Genomic DNA, 13,735 nt, shown 5'->3' on the forward strand with positions numbered 1-13,735 from the left:
TGTTTACATATCTCATACCCTCTCTTTCAATATTTTAATATTTCATAATTAATTGTTTTACCAATATTTCTACACATCTCTTATTTATATCATTCTCCACCCTGAATCAAACTCCTCTCTGTGCCATCTGTGTCTATCACTGCATTGGTAACTAACCAGTTATTTTCTCTCACTCTATTTACGTCCCATTTCTCTTTCACTATTTACCTCTTTTTAATGCAATCTTGAAGGAGAAAGACTTTTACTAATAGGCTGCTTACATAATCATACTCACTTTTTTATTGGTGATGGTGATATCGTTGAAAATCATCTACACAAGCATACTCAGGATCCACTATTTAAAAAAAAAAAAAAAAAAACATGTATTTTGTGATTTATTTTTTTAGGCAATTCTAATGACACTCTCAGCACAAGAGTGAAAATCAGTTATGTAAAATTGTACCTACGTTTTCTAAAGATAGTATAAAAAATGGGTGCTGAGCGTTTTCGACCACGGAATGAGTATCTGTGCAACAAATATGCACATCATTTACATTAGCCAACCCAGAACTATTTTTCCAGTTGACCAATGGCGATGTCAGAGGTGGAGGTACCCCTCTCTCTGAAACATCAGATATTTCATGCTTAAATGCTGCACATACTGGCTCCTTGCACCATGACCACTTTGGTGTTTTGAAGTGGTTACTTGGAGTAACTCTGCAATAGTAACAAAAATTATACCTTACTATTTTGTCTTAGAATTTGCAGTATTTTGTCAATTAAAACACAGTTCTCAGTTTAGTGACTAAATTAAATACTTCTATTTAAAGAAAGGAATTAAGACAAAAAGAGAAAATCCAGCAATTTCAAGTGTGTGTCACTGACACGTGGACTCTTGTATAAGTTAACAATCTTCATTCTCTTAACAGTATTAAAACAGAGCTTTTGTCGCATACAGTATGAAAAGGGATATAGTTTCATCCACGAGATATATTACAGGGTATCACTATTCCATTGGTGATAGAGAAAACTATGAAATAATGCTAATTTTTTTTTTCTTGGAATTTGGGTCAAGGAAATAATTGAATGACTCACCTGGCTTGTTTGAGGGGAGTGGAAAAGGATTTCGCCTGAAAAATACAAGATTCCTCTTTAGTAAAAGCATAAAACAAGCATAAACCAGAGACATTACTCATCCAAGTTTTTCTACGCTATGTAACATAGGCCTCAATTGTTGGCTAAGCTTTAAATATATATCATATCTAAAAAAAAATATCAATATATAAAAATATTACATTGTAATATTTTTCATCATTTTAAATCGTTTTAAAATATTAAATCATTTGAAAAGGCAAAAGGCAAGTTGGTCATCTTGCAACTGCCCAAGGCAGTTTCGAAGCCCATTCTGAGATAATTGTGTTTTAAAAGCCCACAAAAATATCAGAATTGTCACAAATGGGTTTATGCAAAAAAACTGCACATTCTGTTCTGAACTAAACCAAAATAGAATAATTTAGATTGAAGTAACCAGGCTGTGTTTACAGCAGAGTAAGAGTTGATTTCCAAATCAGATATTGTTGCCTAAAATTTTTAATTTATTTTCACTGAATTCATTGCAATTCACTGTTTAGTGAATAAACCCAAAGTATACAAACTATTCTACTTGTTATGTGTCCAATTACATCTAGATTGAAATAAATGTATTCTTTCATTGGCAAATCCAAATATTTTATGGCTTTATAGCATCAAATTTAAATGTATTAAAATATATGCAAAATATATGAAAAGCATTGAAAACAATAAAGAGAGAATGAAGGACAAACAATTCCTGTATGGGGGTTTCTAGAGAATTCTGAATAACCATAAGAGTACTTGGACTGTAAGTGTGTAAGTGTGTGTGTCTGCAAGTGAATGTGTGTGTGTCTGTAAGTGTTTATGTGTGTGTCGGTCAGTGAGTGTGTATGTGTTGATCAGTGGAGGCGTGCGTCTCTCAGTGGGGGCGTGCGTCTGTCAGTGAGAGTGTGCATCTGTCAGTGAGAGTGTGCATCTGTCAGTGAGAGTGTGCATCTGTCAGTGTGTGTCCAAGTATTAGTGTGTGTGTGTGTGTATGTCATTGTTTGTCAGTGTATATGAGAGTGTGTGTCTGTCAGTGAGTGTGCGTCTGTCAGTGAGTGTGCGTCTGTCAGTGAGTGAGCGTCTGTCAGTCAAAGTGCGGCCTTGACAGGAAGGGGTGGGGGAAATTTAAACTCGGTTACAGGCATGTACACACACACTCAGTTAGAGGCAGTCACACATACAGGCACAGGCACACACAATGGCACAGCTAAAGCATAACACACAATTAGAGTCACACACAGTCAGACAGTCACACACAGACACACACACACAGTCTCACACACACACACAGACAGACAGTTATACACACACACAGGCAGTCACACACACACAGATAGACAGTCACACACACACACAGACACAGGCAGACAGTTACACACACAGACAGTCATACACACAGACAGACAGTAACACACCCGGGTGGAGAATAATTCATCCTCCACCCCGGTACCTGTTTTAGCTCCCCTGCACTCTGGCCATGGCGCCCTGTGCGGCCACACGGCTCGCACACCCCGGCCCTGCCCCCAGCAATATTTGCACCTTAGGTGATTATATGAGAAGTGAAGGCTGTGGTAATTAGTAATTATTGTTTAACCTTGTTATCTTTTGTTATACAGAAAAATCTCTGCTCACATGAATATCACAATTCAAACACAACCCAGGTTTATCAAAACAAATCTTTGTTAAATATATATCTGGCACAAGTATTGGCACACCTATGTATTCATATGAGAAAAATACATTTAAAGGGACACTATAGTCACCAGAACAACTACAGCTTATTGAATTTGTTCTGGTGATTAGAATCATTACCTTCAGGCCTTTTGCTGTAAACACTGTCTTTTCAGAGAAAAAGCAGTGTTTACATTATAGCCTAGTGATAATTTTACTGGCCACTCCTCAGATAGCTGTTAGAGATCCTTCCTGGGTCGTGGCTGCCTAAAATGCATCCAAATATTCAGTGTCTCCTCCCTCTGCATGCAGACACTGAACTGTCCTCATAGAGATTTGTTGATTCAATTCATCTCTATGAGGAGATGCTGATTGGCCAGGGCTGTGTTTGAATCATGCTGGCACTGTCCCTGATCTGCCGCTTTGTCAGTCTCAGCCAATCCTATGGGGAAGCACTGTGATTGGATCAGGCTACCACTTCTGATGATGTCAGCAGACTGCTTGTTTGAATCTAACAGCATGCAGAGTTACAGCTTCAGGCTTGAATACAGTAAGATTTTGATATATTCATGGAGGCATGAGGGGCCCAGTGGGGGCTAGATGATAGTTTTAACATTATAGGGTCAGGAAGACATGTTTGTGTTTCTGACCCTATAGTGATCCTTTAAAGTACATCCCCACTGATATTTAACTTTTTTTTCACAGGGGTATAAATATGAGGTAATGCATAGGCCAAATACCATTAGTCATTCATCACAATGGGTAAGACCAAGGGATAAAGCTAAGATGTGCAGCAAAATGCTGTTGAGCTCCACAAAATGAAAGTGGCTATAAGAAAATAGCAAAAGCTTTGAAAATGCCCATTTCCACCCATGGCCGGCACCTCCATTACGCCCATTAGGCAGTGGCATAGGGCGCTCTGTTAGAGGGGACGCCCACAGGGGCTGGTATGCAGTCTGAAGACCCTATGATTATGTGCTGGCAGTGTACTGGGAGTGTTCAGGCAGTGTTCAGTCACAGAGACCCCGCCTGTTATAGATCTACCAGCACCCTCCCTTAATATCTTAGCTAGATAAATGCTTTCAAGAGCAGAGGGGTTACGATAGTCCCGCCCACAAGCCACTAACCCGCGTGTATACATGCATTAGGCAGTGTGTGTGTCTATTTAAAGTGTGTGTGTGTTTGTATGTATTAGGCAGTGTGTGTGTCTATTTGATTGTGTGTGTGTGTGTATAAATGTATTGGGCAGTCTGTGTATCTATTTAACGGTGTGTGAGTGTGTCCGTCCATTTAACTGTGTGTGTGTGTATGTATTAGGCAGTGTGTGTCTATTGAACAGTGTGCGTGTGTGTATAAATGTATTAGGCAGTGTGTCCGTCCATGTAACTGTGTGTGTTTGTATGTATTAAGCAGCGTGTGTGTCCATTTAAGAGTTTGTGTGTGTGTGTGTATTAAGCAGTGTGTGTGTCTATTAGACACTGTGTGTGTGTGTTTTGTGTGTGTGTGTGTATATATGTATAAGGCAGTGTGTGTGCCCATTAGACTGTTTGTGTGTGTGTGTGTGTGTTTGTGTGTGTATGTATTATATTAAAATATTATTAAAAAAAATATTAAATCATTTGAAAAAAAACTTACCCAACAATATTAAATCGAGGCCAATATGTTGTGAAATCTGATTACAAAATAAACCCATTTCTTTCAGACCGCAGGGGCATGGTTTATACACCAAAATATGAGCTAAAGTTGATTTGGTTGTTCAAGTAGTCCACGAAAAGCATGTCACTTTTTTTTTCAATATAATTGCAGAAAATAGAACATTTAGCTATTGTTGCATGATTTATACAGTACATGGCTCTAAAAACAGGCAGTTAAATGCATTTTGAAACATTAGCAATATAATTGCAAGTTCCTATTTTCAGTTTCTAAATTATTGCTATTTCAAAGAATTGTAGAAGACTCAATACCTGGAATGTTAAAGGGACACTGAAGGCACCCAGACCACTTCAGCTCCTTGAGCTCACCTAGTGCTGCACTGTAAAACATTGCAGTTCCAGAGATCAACCAGACAGCCACTAGAGGGCTTCCGGAATGGTCCTTTATCTGACGCTGGACGTCCTCACAGACCTTAAGCGTCAGATTTTCTCCATAGCAAAGCATTGAATAATGATTTCCTATGGGGAGGTTTATGCGCGCGTAGCCACGGCGCTGGATTCAGGTAAGTGGCTGAAGGTATTTTAACTCCTTCAGCCCTGCGGGAGGGGGGTCAGGAGGGAGGGGGCACTCCAGGAGCCTATAGTGCCAGGAAAACGGCTTTTTTTTCTGGCACTATAGGATCCCTTTAATTCCTGACTGCAGCTAACAATTAAGATCTACTATCAAATTCATGTATATAGTTTAAAAAAAAAAAAAAAGGAGTCTACAACTTATTGTTGGGGTATGTAACCAGGCTTGTAAAATCTCTTTATGAACAACAGACTGGCAAGAGGCTTTCTACTCCTAAGCCTTGTTACACCGATGTACACACACAGACGCCATCTTCACAGCCATTTTCCCATAATATGATGTAATCATCATCAGTAAACAGGGACATATTGCCACTATATCACCTAATATAATATATATAACGTTTACATGTAGACCCAATTCGTACAATACCCATATAAGCTGTGAAGGTCAAACACTCTATTTAATAAACATATAAATAAATAATTTAGAAGCTCCTATTACTCTGAGATTAACTAATACTAGATTATCACAGACACCGTTGTTGGGATAGAGTGATTTAACATAGGTAACGTGTTACCTTATTCCCGGAAGCCCATGATTCCTGACAGCTGGGGCACTTTTCTGAGAATTGTAATAATTTTCATATTGAACAGGTGCTAGAAAATACAAAAGACTGCTTTTACTATGCTTTCATATCATAAAAAATCACAATGTTCTACTTGAGAAATCCAGTCACAGGTGAAATGTAAATCTGTTTCAATCCATGTCATGTTACTGGATGTTAACAGTTCCACCATATGTTGCAATATACATTTCTGTGTAGGATTACCATATCTTTCATTGTGCAATATACCCAAAAATGCAAATAGTTTAACTGTAAACAACAATAGTAAAGCAAAGGTTAATAGTAATATTGCCAGATAATTAAAAACAGTTATCAGAAGGTACAGAGAAGGACTTCAGAGTGTGTTAAACATGTTTTAGTTTTTTTTCAACAGAGAATATAACATGTGACAGGTTTACATGTAATATTACAGAGCCAGATTCTTGATAACAGACTTATTACATGTTTCTGTATTGTATTATTACCACTTTTCTGGTGTGTACGTCTTTTCACTACTTAGAATATTTAAATACTTAAAATTGTCTCAAACTATTTTAGGCGTGAATATACCTGGTGGTGTATCCCCTGTTCTATTTATTTCTGTAAAATACTCGATGTCCTTCTCAATGTAACAACCTTCTAAAGCTTTACGGACCTCTTCGTGCATCTGTACACAAAAAGAAAAGAAAGCAACAGTATATAGTTAGACAGGATAAGAAAACACTGAAAACTAGAAAAGTCTTAAAGATTTTAAAGTATTTAAGCCTGTTATGACCAAAACGTAGTCAACGAGCAGTTTTAGAACGACTTGAAATTATGAACTAACAAGAGCAGTATGAGAAATTATATTAAGGTGCTCAAACTGATCAGTATTATGTATCTCTTATCAATAGCTTATTTATTAACAATTGGGCCTCACACATCAGATTAGCTTCAAAGAGAAGGTGATATAATTACTAGAGACATATTATACACAGAAACACGCTATATAAAGGGGTTTGTTCCCGATCACAGGCCTGATATAGAATTTAAGGTATATATATGCAGTATAGCTATTTTTAGGAGTACTATTTCATCTAAAACATTTAAATGCCTATTACTCATGACATTATTACAACAGTGCTAGACATATTTTAAGATGTCAGGAAGTAAGGCACCATTACTTTAAGAGTACACAGAAAAACATGGGGAAAAAGACAGCATGACGTAAATCTAAATCTGTCCTTGTGGTCCTTATCAGCCTCATCCCACATTACTTGCCTTCTTCTACACTCTCACTCGCTCCTCTCTCCTCAATCCCATGTTGCTTGTCCTTTCTCATTACCCTATGTTACTTGTATATGTCCTTTGTCTCCAATGGCATTCACGTCTCTAACTGCCACCATGCCAATTCCTCTACCATGTCACTTGCTCTCTGCCCAACTTTCCCCTAGCTTCTCATTCCCCCTATCCATGCTCCACATGGCACTATTTCTATATATTTTCCTATTTTCCCATGTAACATGCCTACCTTCCTCTCACCACATCACTCATGGACCCCTCCTTCCCAAGTCCTTTCCCCCATCCCTTGCAATCTACCCCCACCAAGCTCATGTAATCTGCATTCACATTTACCTCATGTGTCACCAGCCAAATCTCTTTATTTTACAATTGACTTATCATTTACTTGTCTCCCATTACCCATTTTACTTGACATGGTACTAACACCTTCGAATTTCCCTCCCCATCTACCTTGATCTGCCCCTTTCCTTAAGTCAATTGTCACATCCTATCTCACAATGTTGTCACTTAAACCTTCAACCCACAGTCCACATGTAACACATACTTTCCATTACCTCTAAATGGTTCCCTCTCACCTGCCGGACCTGGTCACTTGCCAGATTTCCCTTTTTCCTGTACTCTTGTCCCTTTCCACATATCCCCTGTGCCTGTCTACAAGAGGTGATTAATACTACACTGCAGAGCTCAGAGTTCTGACATTGTACACAATGCTGCTCCTCAGTGGGGAATTACTAGCAGAGTAACCATACTATATTTGACCTGGTGCTCACTGCCATATACCACTCTAAACTAATGCCTACAACCCATAAATGTGCAGGTCAACCCTGGGTACCAAGAGAAAGACCCATATAAGCTGTGAAGATCTTGAGAAGGTTAAAGACAATTGAATATTAAATAAACATGGCACTAATGTGACAAACCTTCATATCAAGAGAGAGGCTGTCAAGCTCGAAAGTTATTTCTGCTACGCAGAGAAGAGAGACAATGAGATGACTATCAAGAGTATGACAATTTTGAGAGAAAGGGACAAGTGGTACAATAAAAGACTAGAAGAGGACCCAGTAACCCATCTTTGCAGAATGGAAAGCCAAGTGCTCAGAACTCAGAGCAAGGAGAACCATAGCACACACATCCCAGGGCTGTGTAGATAATGTAGATAGCATCCCTGTCCCCCCATGCAAGCTCCACACCACAGTGCTCCCTAATTTGATGATCTCTTGTTGCGACACAATTCACGTTTCTTTGTGTGTTAAGTTAAGGCATTTATTCATGTATTATGTAAATTACTCCTGTTTAGACTGCAATGCTTTCCAAATTTTGTCACTGATAGTAGGTTAAGTTTATTGTTAAAATAGTTCCATATGTCCAGATTACCCAGTAGTGTTAAATAAAAGAGTAATAATGCACCTTTATAAATCTGCCTTAATTTTTATTCCAATAAAATATAATTCACAAATAAAAACCTCTAATATGTCCAGTGAAGCAGAATCTTGTATAAAACAAGCTATTTTACATAAGACATACTGGTGCTGATCTTTATAGTGGCAACATATAACAAGACAGTTTAGTGACCCTTTTCTGGCCAGGAGCCATGCAAGTTAACTGGTCCATCAAAGTTAAAAAAAAAAATAAAATGATGTCAGATAGACAGACAATGACATATTACGAATCTTACCACATCGCTAGTTACACACTGCTGGGATAACTGGTTGACATGAGTCCACACGGCATTCCTATAATAATTTATTCTCTCCCATTCCTGTTTCTGAAAGTACTGCAAAAAATGACATTTAATGACATTTATAAACTGAACTGAAACAGTTTTGGTAAAAGTGCAGTTTATTCTTCCAATTCCTCACTCTAAAATAATGAAAAATTATTCATTCTAGAAAGTAAAATGGTTACTCAATAAACAGTGAATATTTGCAACATTTCTATGTTGGCCTAAAAATTGTAATCCGATTACAAATTCATCACCATTTGCTTAGTAAACGTCCTTCCATTTGTGACTATATCATCGGCATGACTGTAGGCATTCTCTACTGAAGGGAGATTAACAGAATTTATACATCATAGCTTTGCATAACATAATTCTCATTGATGGGATTGTGCAAAGTGAATAAATTAAAACAAGATATTGTAGCAAAATCTGCTCCAGGATTTGATGTTTGCACTGTATATATGTAAATAGGGTTGTCTGATTGCCATTAGTTTGCATGAATATGTAATAATGTGATGTGGTATATAAATAATCTCGGCAGTATGTGGCATGTAATTCAGCAGAATTGAAAATCATGGCAGGAATCTCAAAGCTAAAGCTGCAATTAATTATTTTTACCCATGCAGCACATGACTGGTTCATACCGCAAAGAGCCCTTTTTCCGGTAAAGTCACAGAGTAATCCAATTAGAAATGACCCATACATAACAGATGGTGAAGAAGAGGTTTACAGAAGTAACCCGTAGCATGGATTAGACCAAATTTGGTGACAAGTCTTAAAGGGGAGCAAAAGGGTAGAATATTGAATTTGTTAACACAATGATTGCTTTCACGGCTGTAAGTAGTGATTTTATTTTTTTTCATTTTTTTAAAAGTAACAATGAATCATTTTTCATTTTATATCTTACCAGTTAGGAGTAGTTTGACAAAAGCCAAGGAAACGCTACAATACTCTTGAGCAGGGCCTTCTACACCTCTTGCTTCTGCTGTATTCTGTATGTCAATTGCTTCTGGTCAAATATTCCTATTGTATAATTGTAATGTGCTGGGGAATATCTTGGCACTTTATGAATGATCATAAAATTAATATGAGCTTCATGGGGCTGGTAGGCCAGTTAACCAACCCCAGAGATAGCTCCGTAGGCTAATGCATCATCAGTACAATCTAGTTGCCGGTTGAATTCCCGGCAGGGTTGACTCAGCCATTTATCCTTCCGAGGTAGATTAAATGAGTACATTCCTTGTATTTTGGGTGAAAGTAACATTCCTAGGATGTGCTTAAAAAACAGAGAATATCTGAATGCGCCTTTCCTGGTTAAATACTTTATTATTGCTCATTGTGTTTCAGGTTAGACAAACATGACATCGATAAGGTCTAAGTGTTAGTTCTGTTTGTCAGTGCAACAGAGGATGATAAGGCAGTCTCGGGGTGCTATGGAAAATCATGATTTTGTTTTCCAAATTATATGAAGCAGAGAATATTGCCGAAAGACTATTGGCAACATAAACAATATGCCAAGCCAACATGGTTATGTTACTTAGGATACCCCATTGACATTAAATGTGTTTTTAGACTCTTCTTAGTATCAAAAGGGATTCCCATTACATTGAGGGAGAAGTACTGGAACAGTTAGCAACTTATTGTGGACAGTTGCCTGCTTCCTAATGAATAGTATTGCTTTCTATTCAAAACTGTAATCATGAAATAGCATGTAGGACATTACCTCACAGGCATTTATATGTTCTTTTTGCCAGTCTTGCCGTACTCTGTCAAGTAAGTTGATATTCTGTTGATATGTCTTATCTGGAAATGTAGAACACCAATCAGATCACTCTGAAGTTTCACATATTGTATAAGTTACATAAGATAGAAGGTGATACAAAGATACAGCAATGCTTTAAAATACATAACTTGATACAACATGCTGCATGCACTAAACAGAGAATAGTGGTAAACAGAAAAATACATTTAAATATATCAGCCAAAACAGCCAATGGAGCCTGTTGGCCATCACGTGTATAAATAATTGTGACTTGTATGATGGTGATTCTTGGTATTTTTAATTTGTTAGATGCTTAACTTCTTAGGTGACTGTATTCCTGACATTATATGATGAGTTTGGTACCTGACAAATGTATGGTTACCTTAAAACCAGCTCATTATCTCATTCTGAGTTACACAGGCATAGAAAAGTTTAATTTTGAAGAATTTACTTGGGACTACAGAGAATTAACATTTGGAAATAACTCTACTTGTCATAGGAAAATAACTCTACTTGTCATAGGAAAATAACTCTACTTGTCATAGGAAAATAACTCTACTTGTCACAGTATTATGTGTCATGTAAACTTGAGTCAGTTTATTATGCTTTGAAGGACATATCTACATACAACTGACCTAGAGTGCTAAAATTGTATTTTGTACCTCCTTTTTAAAATTAGTACTTTTTAGTAAAGTATAGATGTTATTTTCCTCCTTGTGCACACACTAATATATGTACTATGCGTGTACTATGGTGCGAGTCTTGCCAATGCCGAGCTCACAATGCAATCAGTGACGGTGTCTCACAGGTTTTTACGTCACACAGGTTTTTAATACAGTGATTATTACATCTATCATAATATCAATAAAATGATAATGACAACTATCATATGATATAAAAAACAGAGAATATGAGAACTCTGAGAACGGACAAAAGCATATTATCAATATAACGTGAATATTTATCATACCTGCATCTTCTGCACTCACTTTCGAATGAGCCAACTTGGCAAAAATCTAAATCACAAAAAAAAAATGTAATGTTTGCTGAATGTTTTCAGATTGAAAAAACATTTATTTTACTTATTAAATAATGGCTTAATGATGGTATTACAGGACATGGCGTTACAGGATAATTAAATGAGTTATTCCTCTCACTGAGGGGACTTGGATACTTGGTTTGAAATGCTTGGGTCTAATTGCAAAGGAAGCGGAACGTGCATGCAGAACAGTCACAACAGAACCACTAGGAGTAGAGAATATTGATGGAATTATTAAAAACATAGAATGGGTATTTTTAACATTAATTCTGGTTAGCTTAAAGGAACACTCTGGACACATTAAGCATTTCAGTTTGCCGTGTCTGGAGTCTATCATTTTTTCAGCACTCTCTGAGTGAGGATTTCTTCCTCTTCAGTCAGCTTTGCAAAGCTAAAGGAAGTAGCAGCCGCACTGGACACAAGTGCACCAACTCTGTTCTCAATGAGCTGGACTAAAGCTCGTTGAAAAGCATGGGAAAGCCTTGATTGCGGTCTGCAGCTTTGGCAAGTTGTTTTTTTGTTTTTTTTTTATATACAGTAACCTCCAAAGAAAATACAGCAGAATAAAATACATGCATCATTTTTTTCAGGGTTTATCAACTAAACAGTTGAAATTAACAAATCATTTTTTTTTTTTACATTTTGTATTTACTACATCAAACATATTTTTAGATAAATAAATCTATTGAATTGCTAAAAACACGTGTCACTGCATGATGAAAAAAAAAAAAAAGAAACCCTGTCTAATACAGGGAGTGCAGAATTATTAGGCAAGTTGTATTTTTGAGGATTAATTTTATTATTGAACAACAACCATGTTCTCAATGAACCCAAAAAACTCATTAATATCAAAGCTGAATATTTTTGGAAGTAGTTTTTAGTTTGTTTTTAGTTATAGCTATTTTAGGGGGATATCTGTGTGTGCAGGGGACTATTACTGTGCATAATTATTAGGCAACTTAACAAAAAACAAATATATACCCATTTCAATTATTTATTTTTACCAGTGAAACCAATATAACATCTCAACATTCACAAATATACATTTCTTACATTCAAAAACATAACAAAAACAAATCAGTGACCAATATAGCCACCTTTCTTTGCAAGGACACTCAAAAGCCTGCCATCCATGGATTCTGTCAGTGTTTTGATCTGTTCACCATCAACATTGCGTGCAGCAGCAACCACAGCCTCCCAGACATTGTTAAGAGAGGTGTACTGTTTTCCCTCCTTGTAAATCTCACATTTGATGATGGACCACAGGTTCTCAATGGGGTTCAGATCAGGTGAACAAGGAGGCCATGTCATTAGATTTTCTTCTTTTATACCCTTTCTTGCCAGCCACGCTGTGGAGTACTTGGACGCGTGTGATGGAGCATTGTCCTGCATGAAAATCATGTTTTTCTTGAAGGATGCAGACTTCTTCCTGTACCACTGCTTGAAGAAGGTGTCTTCCAGAATCTGGGAGTTGAGCTTGACTCCATCCTCAACCCGAAAAGGCCCCACAAGCTCATCTTTGATGATACCAGCCCAAACCAGTACTCCACCTCCACCTTGCTGGCGTCTGAGTCAGACTGGAGCTCTCTGCCCTTTACCAATCCATCCATCTGGCCCATCAAGACTCACTCTCATTTCATCAGTCCATAAAACCTTAGAAAAATCAGTCTTGAGATATTTCTTGGCCCAGTCTTGACGTTTCAGCTTGTGTGTCTTGTTCAGTGGTGGTCGTCTTTCAGACTTTCTTACCTTGGCCATGTCTCTGAGTATTGCACACCTTGTGCTTTCGGGCACTCCAGTGATGTTGCAGCTCTGAAATATGGCCAAACTGGTGGCAAGTGGCATCTTGGCAGCTGCACGCTTGACTTTTCTCAGTTCATGGGCAGTTATTTTGCGCCTTGGTTTCTCCACACGCTTCTTGCGACCCTGTTGACTATTTTGAATGAAACGCTTGATTGTTCAATGATCACGCTTCAGAAGCTTTGCAATTTTAAGAGTGCTGCATCCCTCTGCAAGATATCTCACTATTTTTGACTTTTCCGAGCCTGTCAAGTCCTTCTTTTGACCCATTTTGCCAAAGGAAAGGAAGTTGCCTAATAATTATGCACACCTGATATAGGGTGTTGATGTCATTAGACCACACCCCTTCTCATTACAGAGATGCACATCACCTAATATGCTTAATTGGTAGTAGGCCTTCGAGCCTATACAGCTTGGAGTAAGACAACATGCATAAAGAGGATGATGTGGTCAAAATACTCATTTGCCTAATAATTCTGCACACAGTGTAGTGAGTCATAAAAGCCTGAACAAAAGTAATGTATCAATAATTCTAGA

At 37.6% G+C, this 13,735-nt stretch overlaps 1 protein-coding gene across 1 annotated transcript in view; it reads right to left on the reverse strand.

Moving 5' to 3' along the window:
• Positions 1–278: 278 nt before the first annotated feature.
• PSTPIP2 (proline-serine-threonine phosphatase interacting protein 2) overlaps positions 279–13,735 on the reverse strand; it is a 122,397-nt gene continuing 108,940 nt past the window's right edge. The window contains exons 8-14 of the mRNA XM_063456797.1: positions 11,330–11,375; positions 10,321–10,400; positions 8,553–8,651; positions 6,167–6,263; positions 5,570–5,648; positions 1,075–1,109; positions 279–334 (exon numbers count right to left, since the gene is read on the reverse strand). Coding sequence (XP_063312867.1) covers positions 279–334; positions 1,075–1,109; positions 5,570–5,648; positions 6,167–6,263; positions 8,553–8,651; positions 10,321–10,400; positions 11,330–11,375 — 492 coding nt within the window. The remainder of the gene's footprint in view (positions 335–1,074; positions 1,110–5,569; positions 5,649–6,166; positions 6,264–8,552; positions 8,652–10,320; positions 10,401–11,329; positions 11,376–13,735) is intronic.

Source organism: Pelobates fuscus, chromosome 5 (assembly GCF_036172605.1).
Source record: "Pelobates fuscus isolate aPelFus1 chromosome 5, aPelFus1.pri, whole genome shotgun sequence".
Classification (NCBI taxonomy): Eukaryota; Metazoa; Chordata; class Amphibia; order Anura; family Pelobatidae; genus Pelobates; species Pelobates fuscus.